Genomic DNA, 23,525 nt, shown 5'->3' with positions numbered 1-23,525 from the left:
TTTTTTTTTTTTTTTTTTTTTGTGTTGATGTGATATGTCATCAGGACTGGGATTGCAAATCTGAGGCCCCCCTGAGTCTGAGTACTGTTCAGGGAAATGGGACATTGAAAATCACGAAGTGGTTTCAGTTGGAAGGGACCTTTTAAAAAATCACGTAGTCCACCCCCTTTACAATGGTTTTCATCACTCCCACAAGAGAATAGAATTGATCCCCTGCAGACCATATTTTTGACTGACCGCCCTAAATCTGCACCAGTGTTTCCCACTGTAGTTTGCACAACTGATGGTAGCTGCAGCTCTCTTCACGTTCTTTGTACTGCTTGGTCCAGCAGCGTAAGAATCCTTGTCTGTGGCTTTACTTACCGTGTTAAACAAACCAGAGCTTCACACCATGTCTGCTACCCTTCACCATGTTGTTCCTCCTCCAAATATCCCTTCTACTTACAGCACAGTCCACATCCTTTCCACGCTGCCTCTCTGTCTCACCAGGTCTCAATCCTTCTATCCTTATCCCACCGATGTTTTTCCCAGATTGAAACTGTGTCACAAATGCTTGCTGGCACATAAACATTGTATCTTTAAATAAGTGTTTTCTGTGTATGAAGGGTGCAGGTAACATGGCATCACCATTCCCGTGAAATGGAACTATGCGGACACTTAGCTCTGCAACTTTCAGTCTCCTGGGGATGCAAGCCTGCTTTTTGTCTGATGAATGAATGAATTTGATGAATGAATGACATGAGTTAAAGCTGCCTATTTCTTTGCAATACTAAAAACAAAGTAGGAGCCAAAATCTGATTCTATCAGCCAGCACACAATTTATACTCAGATTTAACTAGCATCATACCTAATATGAACAATGACTAAAACTTTGATATTCACTCATTCAAATTAAAGTATTTGTAAAAATAATACCCTTATTATTTGCGGATTATTTGGGATTTAAGATAATACAGTTAGGAAGCATCACATACAACTTACTCAAGCTATACTACATGAGGTTCATCATAAAAAGACTATATTATGAGATATTAAAACAGATAGCAGCAGTCCCAGTTTTCTTGCAATATGTATTTCTATAAAAAGTTTACAAACTAAATTTTTGCAAATATTTGATACAGCATATGAATTTATACAGCAAAAGCTTAATACTCTTATCTATAGATAAAACACAAAATTAAGAATAACAATTACTAGAAAAATACAAGGCATCTTTGCCATTTATGTTTAGAGTAATATATAGCCAGTTATAAGTTATTAAAAAGTGCACAGCAAAAGCCCAGTGAATACAATCCCTTCTGTGCCATTCCATAACTACTAGAAATTTTACAATCAATAGTGTGGGAGAGGAAAAAAGGGAAACCCCGGATTGATTGGGAAAATGCCATTTTGTTTTCTACTATTCATTTTACTTGAAAGCCTCCTTTATTTTCTAAAGAATATTTGGAGTATGTTATTCACACCAGGACTCTGGAATAACTTGGTGAATATCATGTCATTTTAACCATGTGTGTGCATATAAATATATCAACATTACTAGGTGTGTAATCAAATAAAAGCCTTTTTCAAGAAAATGATTGTTTCATCTTCAGAAAACCTCACACATCTATAAAGATGTTTTTACTACCATTATGAAGTTGTTATTCTGTGAACTACTAAATCCCACTTAATGTGTCTGCCTAGTCTCTTCTTTTCTAACCATGTAATCTGATATAGATCAGTTAGGTTTCAAGGTTTGAGATACCTCTGGACTTGAATTTGAATGTTTCAGTTCCCAGTGTGTGGTCTAATTTAATCTCTTGGCCCAAGATTCCTGTCTCCAACTGTCTGGCCAATAACAACTTTGTCAAATCAAGACAGTACAAGGCAGCAGACAGGAAATATCCGGTTGTCAGTTGTATTTGGAATATCACTGTTGACTTCAGTGGTGCAGAAAGCAGTAGTAGTAGCTAATATGTTAGCATCCATATCCTCAAAGAACTACTGTGCCTTAAATACATTTCAAAGTCTGTGCCAAAAGAACCAACCAAATAGATCCACAGAAATATGTGGGTAGAAGTTAAATGACTTTTGATGTAAATTTTGCCAACCAGATGGCAATATCCTTCACAATAGCAAAACACCAACTAGTAAAAATAGACTCTTTCAGCTACAATCTGTCATAACTTTTCTTAAGCTGCCTGGCAATAGTGGATGTTGCACAACAAGAGCGCTGAAAGTACTTCATGTTAGCAGCAGAACTCTTTGAAAAGATACAGAATTGTAAACTACAGAAAGCTTATAGAACATAGTACCTTGTATTTGAAGTTATATTATTTTTAACTCATAAGAAGGTATCTAGCAAGTGGCATAAAAAATGTCAGAGCTGTATTATTTCCTCTGAGTATCTGCTATTCTTAAGTGCACAATATGCAAAGCTTTTAACTTTGGGATGCTCTATGCTTGTTGAAAATATTAACTGTTGGCCAAATTCTGCACTTCAGTACCAAGTACAACTTCTAACAAGCTCAAAAGAAATTGATTACAGAAACAAAAAGTAGCCCTTCTTCTTCCTCTGTATTATGATAGCATATATAAGAATAAAACATCTGTACTTTAGAGGGACCATTTCAATTTCATGATTTTTAGTTTCAAATAGTAATAGTGAACAGCAGATTTTTTGCTTTATTGTTTAGAGTCCAAAAAATCTTTACAGATGCCTCTAATTATATCAGGAACCATCTGCTCCAATCCTGTGAACTCCCTGGTGAAGAAAGTATGAGATTCTCTTGGTTCAGAAGCCATGTCTTTCAGATCATCCAGAGGTGCCCAGGCAACACCAACAGAGAAGACTGTTATTCCTACAAAAAGGAAATAAAAAAGAGACCATTTTGCCTGGATACAAGAAAACCATCCATTTCGACATTAATTTGAAAAGCATGTTTCAACACCCACAGTCTGTCAAAGATAATTAGATTTTGCCACTAAATACCAGCAATTAGATTTGTCTCAGGAAAAATCCTGAAGGAAATATGAGGTATCATAAGAGCTAATGTCTGAGTTGTTCTTGTAGTGACACAGAGGATGGTAGCAGTTACAGTGTCAGTCTTAAAACACAAGTAACACTGTGTAAAATGATTTTGAAAATAAGTTTGGTTCCTTTGTGTATAAGTAGTGCCTTATATACTTATACTTCAAGCATTATCAGCCCAATGGGCTTTTTGGCCAGAACTGCTTATTCCCTTTCTAGATGATGATGGAGCATACTTTACTGTTTAGGGAAATGAGACTCTGTGTGGGTTCATCCTTAAGCTGCTATAAGTGAGTCTAGTTATACCTGGCTCTGTAATACTGGTTGCTGGGGTTTTTTCATCCTAATGGGAAACAGTTCCTAGGGGCTTACATTTTTCTGAATTCAAAGCGTGATACTTTGCAGACTTTAAAATCTCAACGTTTGCAGTGCAGCAGAAATAGGACAGATCGACTTCCACTGCTTTTCAAAATATGCAATTTACCTGCTTTTTGTGCAGCTGCAGCAGGTCCTCTAACATCATCATAAGATTGACCATCAGTCAGAACAATGAGGAAATTCTTGTTAGGTCCATCTTTCACTGGCCCAAACACATTCCTGGTTGTGAAAGAAATGGCATCGCCAGTAGCAGTGCCGCCGCTCATGTAGCGGATGTTGCGGATGGCTGAGAGGACCTTTTCTTTAGTGACGTGGTCTGTGAAGCTGAACTCGGTTCTCTGGTCGTAGGTGAACTGCACGGCTGCCACCTTGGAGCCGATGTCAGAGATCTCGAAAGCCTTTGCCACGTTGCTCACAAATTCAAGTATGAGGCGGAAGTTGCTCTCTCCAACGCTGCTGGAACCGTCTATCAGGAAACCAATGTTGACGGAGTTGTAGCAAGTCTTGCTACACAACATCTGCTCGTGTGAACACAGTTTTTGGACAAGAGGTTTTACATATTTGGTAGTACCAAACCAGGTGGGCATTTGGTAAGAGAAGAAACCATTGTTTCGACAGACAGCCTGTTTGAAAACAAAAACAAATGGGTGCATCCTGTCAGAGCAGTTGAATGGATAATACTCAGACACCTATGATTTTTCTTTCAAAGGCAGGTTAGAAATGAAGCCTCATGGTGGGAGCTCAGGGTACTTGTCTTTAAAGAATGAAACATCTGCACTTGAAGTCAGTGAAAGCTGTAATATAGCTTATTTTATCCAGTAATAAAGCCAAACCTGCTCCCCAGGCTCTGAAAGTTTTCAAATAATTTAGCTTTATTCACAAGAAGTGCAACAACTGAAAATTGCAATCGTGTTTTGTGTACATGGTCATGAACTAAATAGCTAAAGGATTGAAAGTTCTGTATTTTTGCCTATACACTGAAAATTAGCCTCTGTGTTTTCCCTTTGAACTTGATAAGACCTTTGTTTTTTTAATCTATAATATGTCATAAACACAGATTTGGGTAGAAATATAAGTAAAATTTCTTTTCCCCTAGCTTCCATCAGATGCACGTAAAGTACAAGGCAACTGAGAAAGGGGTTAAATTTAAAATCAGCTCTCCAAGATATGATAAGTAATCTGGCTAACATCAAAATGCAGAAGGGGAGGACAGGCCTCAACCACTTAAGGTCATGTTTTTCTGTGCCTCTACAGGGACAGACAGTGATAGTACAAGGGGGAAGAGTTTTAAAGGAAAAGAGGAGAGATCTAGATTGGATATTAGGAGGAAATCCTTTACTGTGAGGATTGTGAGGCACTGGAACAGTTTACTCAGAGTAGTTGTGGATGCCCCATCCCCAAGAGCATTCAAGGCCAAGCCTGAGCTACCTGGTCTATTGGGCAGCATCCCTGCCCAGATGACCTTTAAGATCCTTTCCAACCCCAACCACTCTATGGTGCTTCTGGAAGTGCGTAAGGATCAGCAGCTAGGTATCTTATCCCTAGAAGAAGCAGAGCTTCATTCTGTTCCTGCCACTTCTGCTGAAATTAGACATCTACAACCTCCCTGTGGAAAATGAGTGGTTTTCTCACTGCAGAGTAAGTAAAGACTCAGTAAAGCTCATGTGAGGGTAGGTGATCAGTGTTTGAATTCCTACTCTAATTCCTGCTCTAAAGGAACAAGATCCAAAACTGCATACAAGATCAAAGTCTTGTACACAAACTTGCTAGGATATGTTTTTGCATATTTTCTGTCCTCTTTGTAGTGAAAGTAAGTAAATAATTATCCACAGAGCAGGTAAGAAATAAGCTCCGCCCTGTCTGCCCTTTGGGGAGAGAAAATACATTGTATCAGCATTTCATTGCTTTGGCACATTCAACCATACCGGAGATAGGGGAATTTCCTGCACTGAGTCTTCATGCAATTACAAATTCCAGGAGCTACAACTTGGCCAAGTTTCTGAACTGGAAGGACAATGGTACCTTTGTGTTGCCCCTTTAGCAGGGAAAAATCTCCAGTGTTTCTTTAACCTTCCTTCTGCTAGTCTTTTAAATCACTTATGAGCAGGGATAATTTAATCAGCTGGTTTGAGAGAATATTTTTATATCTCTACATCTACATGAGTTATTGTATATACATATATTAGTTCATTAGAATTTTACTGTAAATTCTCCAGAATGATATTCATGATTGAAAACCAAATAATGACATTCTTTCTTACTTTGTCAACAAAACCAATGTCTTGTACCATTCCCAGCTCCTCTGTTGTGGGTTTTGCTACAGACACAATGAACACGTTGACTCCAAATTCTCTGGCTACTATGCCAGCTTCTTCTAGATCATCTGAGGGCCAGCCATCCAGAAACACTACAATGATCTTGGGAATTCCTTTCCGTGCTCCATTTTCCACAGAGAAGAATTTCTGAGCTGTGTGCTTCAAAGCTTTCCCTTGTTTTGAACAGAAAAAGAATATGAAGAAATAATGCATACAATGATGGTACATGCTGGGATCAGTCTCCCATCTGAAATTGTGCAGGATTTATGTTATGACTACAGGACTAAGCCAGTGTAGCACTGACTTGGTGCCCCAGGAAATTTGATAATAATGAAGCTTGGGCAACCTCTAAGTTAAAAACCAACCACCCCAAACAACACCCCTCCCCACCAAAAAAAACCCACAGATAAAGCTGAGGTAGAATTCCCTGATAATTTTATTTTTTTTCATGGGTCTAGTATTCTACTAGGAAGCAGATATATTAGCACCTGACAAATGGATTGAAAGGAAGAAAGTTCAGGAGCTACCTAAATTTAGCTTGTGGAATGCAACATCACTAGATGCTTGGTTTGGCTGGTTTTGTCTATGACAATTAATTTTCTTCAGAGTAGCTAGCATAGGACTGTGTTTTGGATTTGTGTGGAAAAATGCATTGATAATAGAGGGAAGCTTTTGTTACTGCTGAGCAGCTCTTGCACAGTGCCAAGGTCTTTTCTGCTTCTTGTGTCACCCTGCCAGTGAGAAGACTGGGGGTGCACAGAGGGACACAGCCAGGACAGCTGACCCCAACTGACCACAGGCATATTCCACACCATAGGGTGTCATGGTCAGCATATAAAGCTGTGGGAAGAAGAATGAGGGCGAGGGGACATTTGGAGTGATGGCATGAACTGTTATGTGAGCTGGAGCCCTGCTTTCCTGGGGGTGGCTGAACACCTACCTACCCATGGGACATGGTGAATGAATTCCTTGTTTTATTTGCTTGTCTGAGAAGCTTCTGCTTTCCCTAATAAATTGTCTTTATCTCAATCTACAAATTTTCTCATTCTCCTCTTCCCAATTCTCCCCCCATCCCACTAGGGGAAAGTGAGCCAGCAGCTGTATGGGGCTTGGTTGCTGGCTGGGGCTAAACCATGACAGGTAAATATCTTTTCACAAGCACTTACTACTTACTCCTCGTCTAACGCTTTGATTAGCCACACAACAAGAAAGAAACACTAATCCTTTTATGAATTTGTCTCAAGATATCATTCTATTACTAGTGAAAAGTCAATTACTGTTGAAATGCAGGAAGCATTTATACAAGTATAAATACTTGTACTCTAACAAAATGTGTAATAAGCACACCTACCTTCTAGAAATTAAATGTGAGATGTGGCAATATTCTTGTGGAAAAACACTGAACCTGGTTAAGGTAAGTGTGACATCTAAACCACTTTCTTACCTATGTGAATTATGAGAACTTCAACGTTTACACCCCCCCCCCCCCATATTTACACATATACATATATATAAAAAATACATTAAGAAGTAATTTTAATTTAAGGGGGAGTATGAACTCACCTGTATTAGAATTGCCTCCTCTGAACCCTAACTCCTTTATGGCAAACAAAACTTCTTTTGCAGCAGTGAAGTTTTTCAGATAGAATTCAATTTTTGGATGTTCACTGTGGAAAAATGAAACAAAGTAATAAGGTTCACTTTTCACACCGGCATTAGCAAGCTAAAACACACTTGGAATAATTTTGCTCTTGATAATACATATTCTTCTCTGGATTTTAATATTAAAATAGAAGTTTGCTCCTCACTTAGTAAGTCTCACAATCCTTAGCAAGAGGAAATATCTATCTGAATTGGTAAATTAAAGACGGCCTGACTCTCATGTTTATCAAACAGCTGAAAACATTAGGTTGAAAATACATAAAGGAAAAAAAATGAACACGCCAAATGTTAAACTAAATGTATCTGTGTAGTTAAAGATTGGCAGGTTTTGTACTATTTGTATGAGAAATACCTTCCTTATTAAAAATTCCTGCAAAATGCAGTTTGAGCTTTTGATTTGATAAGTTCAAGGTATGTTAGCTACTGACTAAGAAATTAAAGATTTCAAGTATGCTGTGTCCAGATTTCACTTTTAATTTACAGTAGAAAGCAAAAAGAAGTGACCAGTTCCAATTTGAAAAATATCACCTGTAATATTTTATCAGTTGGTAAGAGGAGGTTTTTGTTTTGTACATGTACATAGCCATTAGGGACTATTCTCTCTCTACAATTTTTAGAAACTGGCATCTCTCCCTCACAGAGTGTTTCCTGCTGTTCTACTAAGATGAGATGCAAAGCTGTCGGCAGCAGAGGGGCTGTGAAAAGTACAGCTGCTCTCTATCTAAATATCAAATATCAGAGACAAAAGATGTTCACATTTGCTGTGTCCTCTCACATGCACGTGTCAGTATAGCACAGAGCAAACAGTGCTACAGCTGAAGGGTTTGCTTTCCCTTGCTATTCATCAGCCATAATTGAGTGATATTGTTCTGCAAAATGAAAAGTGATATATTAATTGATTTCTCTTATCAATTACTCCATTATATTTTGTGTAGATCTGTTCTTACCTGGCCTGTACAACTCCAACATGAGGCCCTTCTGTTCCAATTCCCAGCATTACAGCTACTTTTCCAACAAAGTTTTTCTGCAAGTTAAACCTACGTTGGCCAATGTTGTAGCTTCCATCAATGAGAAATGCAATATCAGCTTTACAGTCTGTGAACATCCAAAATAATTAGACTTATTAACACCAAATAAATGTTAGGATTCTGCTTTGCATAAGGTAAATCTGAGTGTTCTTACCTTTGTTTCCAGCCTTTTTATCAAGAGTCTTCTTAGGTCTTTTACCTTCAGTGAAGAAAACAGCATGGATCACTTAAGAACAAGACAATGAATGGCTCAAGACGAGAAAAAGCTCTGACTCCAAAAATTACAGTGCAATCTATCTGCAGTAGGAACTGTCAATCAGTTTAATAATTAAACTTTTGCTACTACTGCTTTGCTCCTTGGAGAATGGTCTTTTTTCAAACAGAACAGCTTAACCTTACTTTCTACACCTGTCTGACTGATTACTGAGTCGTACAAAGCCAGGTGGATTTCTGTACCTCACCTTCCCTACTGTTTCTCAGTTAGCAACACTGCTGTACAAGGCAATTTTAATAGTTTGGAAGCAAACCGTGACTTAAACTGTAAACCAAGTGGTCTCTTCAGGAACAACATCCAAGTCCAGTATTTATAGAGCACTAACCTTCATAAAAAGGGTTTAATGCAGCATTTCCTGTGGTGAAATTCACATAACAACTAAATTTCTGCTATTCATGTCCTGACAGCACCCAGCTATTCAGTAGTTCCATAAGAAGGAATGCATAAACTCTGTCTTCTCCATCACTTAAAAAGAATTAATATCTCATGAGCTCATGAACCCTTACCTTCCTTTGTCTTATCTATATTACTTTCCCAAAATCATTCAAGTTTATTTTAATTTGCATGAACATTAGTGAGATCAGAATCAATCTCCAAGATCACATATGATTCCTCTTTTTTTTCTGGTGAAAGATACACTGCAAAACCAGCTACTGCATATGTTTTCTTCTTCAAAAATAAATGAATCATATGGAAACATGTTCTTTTAGCCAGGGACTCGCACACTGCAGTGCATCATAGCTTCCCTTGCTGCGGAGATCGCGTACCTGTAGAAGGACGTGCTGTTGACACCGATCGTCCAACAGATTCAAGTGCTGTGTTCTTGGTACCTGCTAAAATAAGAATACTTGCACTGGATTTTAGAGTATTTAGATGAAGTTACAAGTGCTAAAAGAATTACTGTATTTCCAATAACCTTTCCTTGTCACCTGCCATTAGCTACTCTGGGAGTAGGATACGAGCCTAGACAAACCTTTGGTGCAATCCAATATTGCAGTCCTTGTTTTACAGGTAATTAATTTCTACATTTGAAACAACAGCAGCTGATGAGTAATTACACCATATTTATCTGATGAGAGGTTTTGAGCTGCAGATAAAGTGAGGGCTTGATCTGGAGAACTGGATTTCACCTTCAAGCTCACCAAAAGCACCTGTAATTCCAAGTTCTTGCAATGGGCACTACACAAGGAACACCAGTATCTTAGAGATAGTAGGCTAAATTTTAGCTGTGTAAACAGAAAGAACACATCAGAGAGTTCTACTTCACAAACTTTCTATACCAGCAAACACACACGCTTCAATATTTTTGAAGCTGCAACAACATATACAACCAATTTGCTTCTGCATATGATTTCATGAGGGCGGTTTAACCTCACCCAAGTGGCAAGGCATGCCAACTGGTTGCAATTAGGCAACTAATAATTAACAACTACCTCAATGATGGGGACAAAAACTTCTGGACAAAACCACCACATTGCACCTTATCTTAATGACCACATCACACAAGTTGACGCTATTGCTATTTTTGGAGGGTCAGTGTTCTCTCTGCATGGAATGCAGCACAAGGTATTTGAAGGGCCTGACAAAGTGCTGTTGCCTGCACAAATGCAGGTAGAGGGAGAGAAGGGATAAAACTAAGTGGCTGGAAGTGGCAGGAGGACTGGACTGAAATGGCAGGATCAAAGCATTGACTTCAATCAGCTTAAACTGTCATGGAACTGTCAACTGCCTGCTATCATGTCATTATATTCTAAATAACTGATCCATTTTTATGTATCAGCTTCTGTTACGGACTAGCTACTCTAGCTAGAATAGTTTTTCTTTAGATAATTGAGGAAAAATGAAATTAAAATAATGAATTAGAAGTGAAAACTTCTGTTGCTACACATCAGATAACAATTACTTTATACATACAGAAGCACTGAGGAAGTGTCCTACAGTTCTGTCAGTGCTTGAAATACAGTTTGCAAAACTGGGGTCTACCTACCAGTCACTGAGAAAGATGAAGCCCATCTAGAGAGCACCTGAGACTGGATCCCATTGGCATTTACAGCAGGGTAGTTTTCCTGTCCTGGGAGAGTCTGTACCCTTACAGCTCCTCCTGCATTGGTAATCACTCCGCTAAGATTCAAAAAAAAGTTGGTATAAATCAGATATTTTAGCCACAAGAAAATGCAATACAGGTATACCATCACTAGAATTTTTGTCATCAGCCTTCTCAAAAAGATGCAATATAGGCAGGCAGCTGTGTTCAGGCTAGAACAATCTGTAAGCTGCTGAAAAGACTTTAGAAGAAATTATTCCACAGAGCATCACACAGATTTATTTAAAAAAAAAAAAAAAAAGTCAGAAAAGCCTAAAATGCTGGCAGTGTTTAGGCTAATACAGAACAGTGATGCTTCAGGCTGTATGCAATTCCTAAGTGACAATAAGAAGCATCAGAACTGCCAGACCTCTCTTTATGTGCTCCTGAAGGAACAGTTATTATTTTTAGAGACCAGAAGTCAAAGTTGGACTTCTCTAAGAGGGAGCAAAATCTTGATGCTTTGTAGTACATAGACGGGTACAGTTCTGTGGGAGACAAGCAGTCATTTCAAGACTATTTAAACACAGCAATGTGTGCCTTTGTGTTTACATTTGATTCTGTTTAGCTTCCTGTGTGAAAAGATGTCCTGGCCTAATCTGATTTAAAACATTGTGGAAGTAGAATAATCAAAACCACAGTACAGAAAACTTTGCATATGTTTCTGATAATATGAGATCTGGATATCTGTGGCAAAGGCAACTTCCACATAAAATTCTATGTGGATTGCTGTTAAAAGACATTCATTCTTCATGGATGTAATTTGCATTTCTAAAGTGAACTGTGATTATATACATTTAATTCTTGCAGCTTGGAAATCATGGTAACAGTTTCAAAATATACAGATATATTCTCATATAGGAATACTTTATGGAGTATATAAGCAAAGGAGTTTAATAAGGTTACCCTGAATGACTTTAAAATCAGATTATAAAGTTGGCAAGTACAAACAGCACTTTATAGTTCTTTAAAAAAACAGTGAGAGAAAAATCTGACCTGAGCCATTAACTGGTTAGTTTTAAATGACAGGAAAATCCAGTAAGTCAAAATTATCTTTGAGAAAAATGACACATAAATGCACTTAGAATATTTCAGTCTACTTAGAATATAAATTTCTTCTCCAGTACCTGGTTGTCTCAGGCATTCAAGCCTTCACTAATGTCTCAGTCTTAATGGATAAGGAAATGTGTCAAATAGAATGTGTTTAATTGGAACAGTTTCTATTTTAAGTTTGTACTTGTAATTTTAGTGAAGCTACTTTGGGCTACATCAGCAAACCTGATCCATGCCCAAGTTAGCTCCTAAGAAGAGCTCAGCATCTTTTCCCACTTTCTTGGTTGTGGACTCACAACTTTGAGGGCTGGCTGATTTGAGCTCAAGAAAACATTCAGATTAAAAGCTCAGCCTAAGAAGTATGCCTGGAAAAAATTATTTCAGCTTATTTTAGGCACACTGTGATCAGTGTTGTCTATATTAGTTCCATTTTGTCTATTGGTCTTGACATTTTAATTGCAACAATAATAATTAATTAAATTTAATTAATAATTTTAGAGGAAAAGTAATAATCTACCTAGTCTCCACTGAATTTGGAAGCTTTACAGCGAAGCTGGAGTAGACTTATTTGCTCCTTATCTATTTGTTGAAAACATTTGATTCTGTATTTGAACACCGCTATCCATACAACAGCTCTGCTATTTTTAGTGCAAGTGGGGGCTGATATTAGGTGTGAATGTAACATGACCTGCAGCCTCGTGGAAGTTATTCCTTCTTTCTTGCCCTTTTGTTCTGTAGGTGAGTTAACAGTTCAAGGCCATCTTTTACAATCTCATCAGTTTTACCTGGGATATTTCCTCACACAAGTCTACTCAGAGTGCATGCTTATAGATGCTGATGTGGAACAAACCATACATTGCCAGTTTACCTTTGTTTTCTGAACCAGATTGGCAAATTCCTTTCTGCAATCATTTATGATTTACTTTTAAAGCAAGATTCATCCTGTGTGGGTCTGCAATGGTTTTTAAAGAGTGAAGAAATGCCTGCGCATTCCTCAGAATGACTTATGTCACTGCAATCTGCTCTGATTTTTGCTGCTGTGCTTTGCTCCTGTGTGACTGACTTGCATGCCAGGGCTGTTTTGACTAAACTGGAACTCAGCAGATTTTCCAGGAACAGCTTTCATCTCCCTACTCATTATGCTACATGCTGCTGCCAGTGCTCCTTGACAGGGACTTTATGCAAAAAGCTGTCAGTCCATTCTCTTGTCTAGCTTGTTAATAACAACCTGAAATTTATATCTAAATTGCATTTGTCTCTCAAAAATGGACACAAACAGAAAAGCAGATACACGAGGCAGTAATCCAGTACCTCACTGCACAACAGCTCATGAAAGAAAGTATACCAGCCAAGGGTAGCAGAAAGGCCTTATAAAATACAGGAATTTCAGCTAAAATATACTTAAAAGACTGAACTGAATTGAGATAAATCACAAGATTAAATGGAAACTTTTTAAGATCCCTGTGCACTTCCTCAGTGTGCAAGAGCAGTTTATTTGCACTCTTGGAGAAAGGTACAGGGTTTTGCTGAATTTTGAACTAATTTTTCAAGGAGTCTACACATCAAAACTGATGCCTAGACCACAAAGTAAGTCTTCTGGGCGATTGCGAAATCCTTTATCTCAGCAGACATCCCTCCAGGGCAGTGGCTGGGCATATCCCACATTCTGGCCATGGGAGATGAGCCTTACAGATGTAACTGCAGTCAGTTTACACTCAGGGACTTTAGACAAGAAAGCTGAATTACCTGAATTCCCATCTTTCCTTCCTACTATCACCATCTGCAAACCCTGTCCAAATAGTCAGCCTTTCTCCATCACTCTAAGAAGTATCCTCCTCATCTCCAAACTGGACTTCTGCTGCTGCCTGATTACCATCAATCACCAATATGGAGCTGCTCAGGATTTCATGCCAGTATCCTCTGGACCCCTAAGCTGTGTTCTTCCTTTCTTTCTGTCTTCTCTGCACCCCTACTGCTTTTGGCAGGAAAGAAGTTCAGCAGCAGAAGGAGGCACGATACCAAAATTTCCCAGGGATCTACAGCTCAGAAATCCTCAGAAAATTCCTCAGAAATCCCTTTGGCCAGACAACCTTTTTGTCAATATTCTTCTAGTAAACATTAGGGCAGCTCAGGTGCCTTTTGTGTTTATGGGCACTTTGTGGCCAGCTTGGTAATACCATGATATGCTTTTGTTAGACTTGAGTTCTGGGACCCCAATGCTTAATGAGGAATGGTTTCACCATGTGACGAGTGAGGAAGGTTATGAAAAAATGTGCATGCCTATTTAACATCTAAATACTACCACATTGGGCTAGGTCTCCATTTAGTGGAATTGGCACTAGAACAGAACTGCACAAGCTGAGAACCTAGTCCTTCATTTTACCTTCTGATTATTAATCCAATCAATCACTTAGTGGTAGATTTAACTCAGTTCTTCATGCCTACATAGTGTCAGCCTGGTAGGAGGTTCTCCATTCTTCCCTCAACAAATAAACATTTTATTCTTCTGCCCAGAACAAGCATAATATTAAATAAATATTTTGTTTCCTAAGAGTAATTACACATAAAATGAAAGAAAAAGCCAAATATAACAAGCTAAAACAGGCAGAAAGCTTATTCATCTGTAGTACACACAATTATTTGCAGCTGAATTCTGCTAAATTATTTTCATGTATTACATAGTGTTTTCCTGCACTACTGCCTCACAGTAATGGAACTACTCATAGGACTAAGTATTATTTGATTTATAAAAAATTAAGGAATCCAGCCTCAATATAGACCCAGCACACAGACTGAAGTGTATGTGGAAGGGGGGAAGACCCGTGCTCACACAACCATTTTCAGTTAAAAAAAACTAAACAAGCCCTGCTCCCATGACTGATGTTTCCTGAAATTCTGGGTAGGTGTCTGACTGTGCTTTCTGTGAGATAACAGCAACAGCCACGGCAGGTGACACAGGGCCAGTACCCAACAGTGCCAAAGGTACACAGAAAGTTATCTGCACTCACCAGGCAGTGAAATGGAGGGTACACCTAGTTTGAAACTAGTGGTTAGTGTGGTTATTTGGAAGAAATGTACAAAATTTTCAAAGCACAAATCTACTTATGTCACAATAATGGCAAACTCCAATCACCTGCTGGGAATATCATCTTGAAGTTTCTTTCACGCCTATATGGAGTTTAGACATTGCAACACAGAGCAAGAAGGAGCAAGTATTTGCTATGTTTTTGTTGGATTTTGCAGCCTGACCTGCAAGTATATGAGAACTAGACAGCTATTGCCCCTCCTCCATACATCAATCCTTTTTTGCCAACACTAGTTATGGCTGTTAACAGTTGCAGTAAAGCCACCAAAATGATCTCATGTAGCAAATTCTGTTTGAATATGAGAGGCCAACAGAGCTAATAGCCCCCAGCTTAAAGGCAGTCTTCAAAGAAGCAGTTCTCCTAAACAGATAATTTTTCACCTTTAGTCTGCTTTTTCAAACACCTTACTACAGTCTACCATACTCAGAAGACTTGAACAAGATTAACTTACATCCATTCTGGAAAACACAGATTAGAAAGGTGAGTATATTTTAATCCCTTTGTTGCTAACAGAGCCCTCATTATTCTCACAATGTCTGTGGAGAGGGATTGTTAGATGCAGGTTTTACAAAAAGGGCTGCATATTTCACAAGTAGTACAATTTATATTACCCTTACAATGGAAAGGTATGGATTTTTCTATAGTCTCACGCTTCTGGGCTGGAGAACAATAGTACAAGTAGTTTATAAGGTACAGACTTCACTGAAGAGCTAAGTGATATATAAGAAAATAAAGCTTGTGCTTTACCATCTAGGGGAAGACTATGCAAATTATGGAAAGAAATATGCATCTGCCACTTCTTGCACCTCTTTCTTTTGTAGAAGTATTTCCCAGTTGTGACAGAACTAAACCCCAGCAGCTTTCATGGTGGGACTTTCCTAACAGTCAGTCACAGACAGCCCTGGCACGGCAGGTTCAAGAACTCTGCCTAGTTGAACTGGTTAGGAACTTCTGTGTCTTTTCAAAATGTTCAAGTCTTTCATCTCTTTAGAAAAAGGTCTTGACAGCAAAAGCTTTTTCCTCTTTAAAGATATCTTTGGCAAGAAATGGAATGTTAAAATAAATGCAATGTTAAAATACATGGCTACATCACTAAATACAAACATTGCCTCGGGAAAAAAAAATGACAATGGAAAGAAATCTCAGTATTCCTCAGACCAAAAAAGAAAAAAACAATAAAAAAAGCAAATTCAAAGCATGAAATACCTGCATTTGATCTAGGCATTCTTTCACAAACTTTTTTTATATACCTTAACTAGGAAGAGTGAAGAACCAGAGTGTAGGCTTTTTTTAAACACTTGTGAAGACACTTAAAACACACTAAATGGAGACTAAGTGGAGACTTTAATTCTTTTTACAGAAGCATCAGAAGGAAGTCTGTCGAACAATAAAATACACATGGACACATGTAAATATGAGATGAAATCTTCAGCTTTAAAAACAAATAGAAACAGACCCCATAATACCTCCCAAGCTCCTTCTAATTCCTCCTACAGTACCTTAGCCCTTAGATTCTTTTACAGCATTTGAGAAATTCCACAGTTTCTACTCAAAACTCCTCCTTAAGTCAATTTTTTTTTTTTAAAGTTCATTTTAGTTTACTGAGGAGTTTAAATACTATACAAGTAGCACAAATTTTGGAATTCTTGTTAAAATTCATAGAATTTTAATTGACACTTTAAATAAGATTGTAGCCAGTAATGACAGCCCCCTAAATATTATTTAAAATGCTTACTTAGCATGGTCTTTTATGGCATTTAAAGTGTCAAGCAATGAATACTAACTCAAGAAAGTTTTATTTTCCTCATTTATCTTCTAGCCACTTATATCTCTGTAAAATTTTAATTTTATAGCTGTGGGTATTTTAACATAAAAAGTACTCTGATAGCTGCAGCATCACATCAATATATTCTGAAAGCTTTCTTCTGTTGCTTGATGTTAAAAAAAAATGGAAACCACTCCTCCATTTCTTTTAAACAGTTTGCTTGACTCAGGCTTTTAAGAAAGTCAGAAAGAGAATCTGCTTTTATTCTTCAATTAATTGCTATTTATACTGTACCCTTCCATATCTACTAGTGACACAAGTGATTTTACAGTGAAAGTTCATCTGTGGACAATGCTGGGCCATTTCAGAGAAAGTTGAAGTGGTTTTCAGGAACACTTAAACACAACTCAGATAACTTGTGAGCTGCACAGAGCTGCATTCTTTTTTTCCTTGTTTTCTCTTCTCCCAATGACATTCCTATTGAGTTAATAGGATACAAAGTCCAGACAGATTTTTACTACAATGGCATCAAAAGGCTAAGATTTGTAAGTGTAGCAAAGACTATATAAACTTGCTTAGCACATGGATTAACAATCATCTGACTTACCTGTGTATGGCAGCTCCACAGACACTCGAAAGAGAGGCATAAACTCCATCCCCAAAGACATAAAACTGCCACAGAGGACAGTTTGCTGGGCAAAGGACATCTTCTGTCCCCTTTCTAAGGTCAAGTCCTCTTGTAAAGCATGTGATAGCAGTAGAAGCTAAAGAGAAAAGAAGAACTTTTGACCTGAAAATCTTAAGGGTTTGTTGTTGTTTTTTTGTTTTTTTTTTTTTAAAGTCTATACAGTTTCCAAGTTTAAAGCAATATCTGAATTTGAAATTAGGTACAATGACTACAAAGATGTCTTTGGAGCTTACAAATGTACAGTTATGACAAGGAAACACATACTTCAAAATTACTTATGGGAAAAAAGTTGCAGAAAAAGGTGAAAAGGTAAAAAAAACCCCAAAAACATGAACACACAACATTAAAATAATATCCAAGGAACATTACACAAGGAAAAGCAATTCACATCTGTAAGTTTACTGAAGAGGCAGAAGGGAAAGGGGAGGACCTTTGAGGGCTGATGGACCACAGATGCAGGTGGCACTTTCCAAGGAAGAAATTAAATCACTCTGACATCCCCACAGTAATCTCCAGCCATAAGATATCTATGAGTCACTTGAGAAATTTTGAAACTTCTCTCCAGTGGCATTCATGAAGCAGGTTGGCAGCAGCATTTCCCTTAGCCTCTGCAATAAATCCTACTGAGGCCAGTGTAATTAAAAAAAAAAAAAAAAAGGGAATACCCATCTCCTTGCTCCAGTAACACAGTAACATCTCAAACATTGGTATCAATTCATTACAGTGAAGTTTACATCTCTATCATTGTGCAGAGGACTGTCAGATTCACCCAGTGGTACAAAAGTTATTTATTCAGCTGAGGCACATGCATTTTTTACATAGAATTCTGCCGTTTTTCAAAAGTTGCTCCTCAAGTTATCATCATTAAGCTTTCATTGTGCTTGCCTGTGTGCAACGAAGGTATGCAGACTCAGATTAACATCAATACACAATTTTGCTTGGCAAACTGATGTTTTTTCTTTTGAAAACACAGAGGTCTTTATCTTGCATGGTAACCACCATCCTTCTGCTACACAAGATAGGACAATCAGCTGGTCTGTTGCACAGCAAATTAGAGATTTCGCTGAGATCATTATCAATTCAGCAGCCTAAATCCAACCCATGCCTGGCTCTTTATTCTGAATTTCTGAAGGCACATCTTACCCTTACACCTAGAAGGTGCAAGAACTTTTTCTAAATGCACTTAGAACACTACCTTTGCACAGTATTAAGATGAAAGCTGGCAGAGGCTAGCCAAGGTATCAGTGCACACATCACAGCATTATATGCCAAGGACTGTATGTTTCAGGGAGCAGTGAGTGATCTGTCTCTCTCTTGCTTTTCTGCCCACTCTTTTAATTCTTACCCTGGGGTGTTTCCTGGCCCCAACATATGCTGCTTATAAATGAAAGCACTGGGAGCATATGCTGTTCTTCATCAGGGGATAGAAAAGATGATACCTCCAGCTAATCTCACTGCCTTTAGAGCTGGAAAGCAGAACAGTTGCAGACAGAGATGCAGAGGAAAGCATGTCTGTTCGTTCTGACTGCATAAACTGAACACGCACATTCATCAACTAGGCATGTAGTTTTAATTATATACAACAGTCATTAATGCTATGCTGATACTGTTAAATTACCTAATCACATCTTCCTGAAAAATCTTCGTTGCTATTTGTTAGCACAAATATGGGACTTGTATATGCTAAATCTATCTATATAGTCCTGAGTAAGAACAAAAGAAAGCAGTAAGCATTTCTTTATTTTTCCCTTCTCAAGATAATAGAAGTTATCTACCTACCAAGACACTGTAAAGTGATTTAATCTAATTCTCAAGTATTCTGAGAAATAAAGAAGTTTCTTTTAGGATTTAGTCTTACCTACTCACATCCTCTCCATGCTTAGTCTTATTTAATTGCCTTAAAAACAAAAGAGAAATCAAGCAGAATTACCAATGCTTATACCTAGAAGCTCCATATTTTCATTGTCAAAAGTGTTTTATTATTGGTGTGCTAAAAGAAGTCGATTTGCTTTGCTGTTTGAGTCCCCTAATCTTTTCATGGAAGTTCTACAAGTGTGTTTGCTAATTACTGGACCCTGATCAAGTAGTATCCAACAAATGACACCAACAAGACCATCAAAAATCAAACAGCAGCTGGAAGACTGGAAATCCTTGGAGGAGTCACTGCAATAAGCACCACTGGTAATCCCTGCTCTCACAGCACTGCTTGTACCTCTCACCCTGCAACATTTTTCAAGCCTCTAAAACTGCAAGACACCACAGGAAGTTTTAATTCCTGTCATTTCTAATGTAATGTACTTGACTGAATTCCTTGGCCGGCTGTGCATACAAAGACAGTAATTAGACATGTCTAGTTAACAAACCCTGTATTGCTTGGAGATCTGTATTTCCCCCATCACCAAGTACCTACTAATTACCGTCATGTGGCAGGCTTTTGCATAGCACAGAAGATGGGGGGAAAAGTAATCTGTGTTTTCCCTGGCAATGAAAACACAGAAATCCATTGTAGCCCAGCTGCAAGATTTTTCTGTACTGGCAGCCTAAAGACTGTCATGATCCTTTTCTACACGAGAGGCAGGCTTCCAAGTGAAGTGTGCACATTGCTGCTGTGTGAACTGAAGAGCTGACATGCTGAAGCTAGGGGATTTAGCAGTTTATACCTCAGCTGGATCAGCACTGAGGTAGAAACACACACTTTGAAGTAAATGATGCTGTTAATTAAAAGCAACAATTTCATTTTAGTTTTCTATGTAGGTAGACACAGTTTTCTCTAAGCCATAACTCTAAAATAGAGACTAACGTCAGAAATATTTGGTGAAGTATCAAAATGAAAGCCAGTTTTTTTGCTGACTACCAAAATTAAGGCTTACAATATCAGCTCTGCAGTGTTTTTTGTTCTTCCCTATTTGTTAATGCATCATTGGCCATCCAACCCATAAAACTTCAACAATTTCATTGCACACATGAAAATGTATTAATGAGGTCTGAATACTAGAATATATACAATTGTTCTTTGACAGCTTACATACTCATCATTCTCACAAATTTTACATATGATGTTACTATTGAAATTGAAGAAGTGCTTGTTTTTGTTAGTCTATCCATGATACTCCAACATGGCAAAAAGTGACGAAGAGCTATATCTATGTATAAAGTAACTGGGATAAAACCCATATGTTTTAATCACTGTAATTGAAGAATGCAAGAACAGTAGCAGTAGAGGCATTTCTTTCAATACTTATGTGATGCAATATTCTAAATCCAAGTATTTTTGGAAGAAATAAATATAAGCTTACAATTTACAGGGAAGGATTCAGTTCTAGACTCCTACCCATTCTGGACTCTGTCGAAGGCATGAGAGCTGTTTTTTGTTACATTAAATCAGGCCTTTAGAACCACAATAAAATGACTATCATCCTGTCCTGTCAAGACACACACACCCTTCAAGCTTCACAGAAACACACTACATCAGAGTATCCTACAAAACAAAGTACAAAGAAAAGAAACTGTAATTCTTCCTCATTTAAGCCATATTTAAAGGGTAGGGATGAATGTCTTCCATCATTGTTGACCTAAAAAAAAAAAAAAAGAAAAGCAAAGACTCATTTCTCTCTTAAAACAACCATGTTTTCAATCATTCCATCAATTTCCATCTTTTTGGTACTGCTTCCCATGTACTCTGATTTTGCTGTGAACAGCTGGCTCTTATATCAATCTATACAAGTTCACACTTAATTTTTAGCAGGAGCCACTGCTTTAAGTTATTCTAGGGAAATAAAATCCGCATGCAAAATCTGATACTTTCTAATCTTGACGTTTCCATATGTTGCTTTTGGAAAACAGTTTGTTTATACAAAGGAAAAAAAATCCTATGTACATCATGGCAAAAAAAAAAAAAAAATAGGGGTTCCTATTTTGTTTTAAAGAATTAAAAAACTTTTTTTTAAATTTATTTTTTTAAAGAAAGATAACTTTATGGGTTGTAACATAGAGAAGTATATCCCTATTATGCTTCCTATTAGTATTTTTTTTTTCAAAATAGAAACATTTTAGGTCCTTTTTTATCTCGAGGCTTCAAACAAGCCTGCTTTTTCTATCTCATGCAAGGAGTGTCCCAAAAAAGACATACTAGTAAACCTACACTTATTCATATTTTGGAAAACATGTTCACAGATTGCATACTAATTCATGTAAATCTTTAGTACATATCCCAGTCTGGACAAGGGCAACGGGATTTAAAGAAATCCGGTCAGGGCTATGTCGTTCATTTCAGTCTCAGACCTGCCCTTTTCTCATCAACTTAAGGCCACTTGCCATCACATGGCAGCGTTCACCCGCCTGCACACCCTCGTGTCTGGCAACCAGAACTGTTGAGCTTGGCAGCACTTGTGTCCATTCCAGTGGGAGTATAAAGAAAGTTTTAAGATCCTCTGAGATCTTCCCAAACATTATGAGCCTAAATACAGTAGATTTTTGAGGAAACTAATGTTCTTTGATTACTTTTCAACAACAGAACTTAGGCGTTTTTATAAATGCTCCTGCAAGTTTCTAGTTCAATAACCAAATGCTGCTGAATTTAGGTTAAGACTAAAGGTAAGAGGCAATACCTTACAGAAACTGTTCACATTAATGTTATTTGAGCTGGTTCCAGGTACCTTCAGGTTACAGCGGCTTCTCCAGCCCTGAAGGAAGTATCCCAGAAAACTTTTCATTTGTTTCCTGCCAGACTGCCATCACTTCATCTATAATGCACCTGTAAAATAAAAAAGGGAAAAGAACTGCGGTTAGAGTAGCTTTTCTATTTCTGTGCATTTTTTCCTTTTTTAACCATAGCACTCCTGTCACAGATAGCTTTTATCAGTTTAGCACAAAAGAATTTTCCAAATCTTTGATTCAACACAAAGTGAGCAGCAAATTCTGCTTCCTAATAACTGTGAAATCGTTAACAACCATTCAGAAAAGCTTGGGGTCACTCACCTTCTGCAGGCCAGGCCTGCATCTGGAAGCATGTTCTTCTAGAGGCTCCTATCCTCCCTTGGAGAAAGGTTCCACTGAAAGGGGCAGACAAACGGCTTGCGTCCTCCTGTCACAATATTTCTCCAACTCCTTCCCATGGATTTATTCTGGTTCCAGGAGAGCCTGCTCTCCAGCAGCAAGGATGCAGTCCAACAAAGGATGGTACAACAGGCAGCCCCTGCCATACCCTGCTAGGTATCCTAAGTATGTTCTTTTAGTTTCCAGGTCAAAACAATGGCAGGGCAGGTTTAAAATGTTTTTAATGGTCTAAAATATGCCAGAGATCCTCAAATTGCCAAGCACTGTACGAGTGCCTTTATAACACACAAACACAACCCCACTCACTGCTGCTCCCGGCACACCCCTCGATGGGGGCACTTGTTACCACGGCGCTACTTCAGCCTGCGCCAGGAAGGAGTTTTCACCCCCGGCTGGAAGCGTTCCCAGACATCCTCCGTGCCCCTCTGCAGCTTCCCACCGGCCGGCTTCGCGCAACCCTCCCCGGCGGGGCTCGGCGGGGGCTCCCCGCGCATCCCGGCGAGAGGCGGCCGCAGCCGGGCGCGCCGGGAAGGGCCGAGCCGGTATCCGCGGCCAAGCGCCCCCCGGGCGCCGCCACCTCCCGGCGGGGCGGGACAGGCCGGGCAGAGACGCTGCGAGGGGGAAACCCCTACGGGGTGCGACGGGGGGACAGCGGCCAACTCACCCGAGCCGTCGCTGCCGCGCACCGGGCCGGAGAGCAGGAAGGCGCCTGCGAACAGAGAGGGAGCGGGTCGGGGCGCTGCTCCGCGCCCGCCCCGCCGGCCCCCGCCGCTCCCCGCGGTACCCACCGAGGAGCAGGGCCGAGAGCCACATGGCGGCGGGGTGCGGCCGCACCGCGGGGCAGCGCAGAGCTGAGCCCAGGAGAGCGGCGGAGAGCGGCGTGCCGGCCGGGTCACTGCACCGTCCCTGCGCGCTGCCCGCACCTCCGCCGAGTGGTACGGCCGCCGGCGGCCGCCGCTCCCGCTTTAAACCTCGGGCGGGCGCATGAGCGCTGGGGCGGGCGGGAGCGAAGGAGGGCGCGGGCACGGGGCTGGGCAGCCCCGCCGCTGGCCCGGCAGGTGCTGCCGTCCCTCCCCCGCCGCGCCCCCCGCCGGCTTCTTCCGCCGGCACCGGCGGCCCAACTCCTCC

The 23,525-nt window shown here is 39.4% G+C and overlaps 1 protein-coding gene across 1 annotated transcript; it reads right to left on the bottom strand.

Annotated features, from left to right (window-relative positions):
• Positions 1-2,664: 2,664 nt before the first annotated feature.
• COCH (cochlin) lies at positions 2,665-23,210 on the bottom strand (the record flags this gene model as incomplete). Its single annotated transcript, XM_082284547.1, has 11 exons — positions 2,665-2,840; positions 3,495-4,011; positions 5,650-5,876; positions 7,267-7,370; positions 8,313-8,460; positions 8,548-8,592; positions 9,435-9,500; positions 10,655-10,788; positions 17,262-17,418; positions 23,062-23,106; positions 23,186-23,210. 11 exons carry the CDS (start codon positions 23,208-23,210, stop codon positions 2,665-2,667), a joined length of 1,644 nt encoding a protein of 547 aa, XP_082140673.1.
• Positions 23,211-23,525: the final 315 nt, after the last annotated feature.

This window comes from Coloeus monedula, assembly GCF_965178545.1.
Source record: "Coloeus monedula genome assembly, chromosome: 6".
Classification (NCBI taxonomy): Eukaryota; Metazoa; Chordata; class Aves; order Passeriformes; family Corvidae; genus Coloeus; species Coloeus monedula.
Note: the sequence above shows the minus strand (reverse complement) of the source record. Positions and strands in the feature narration are given on the sequence as shown.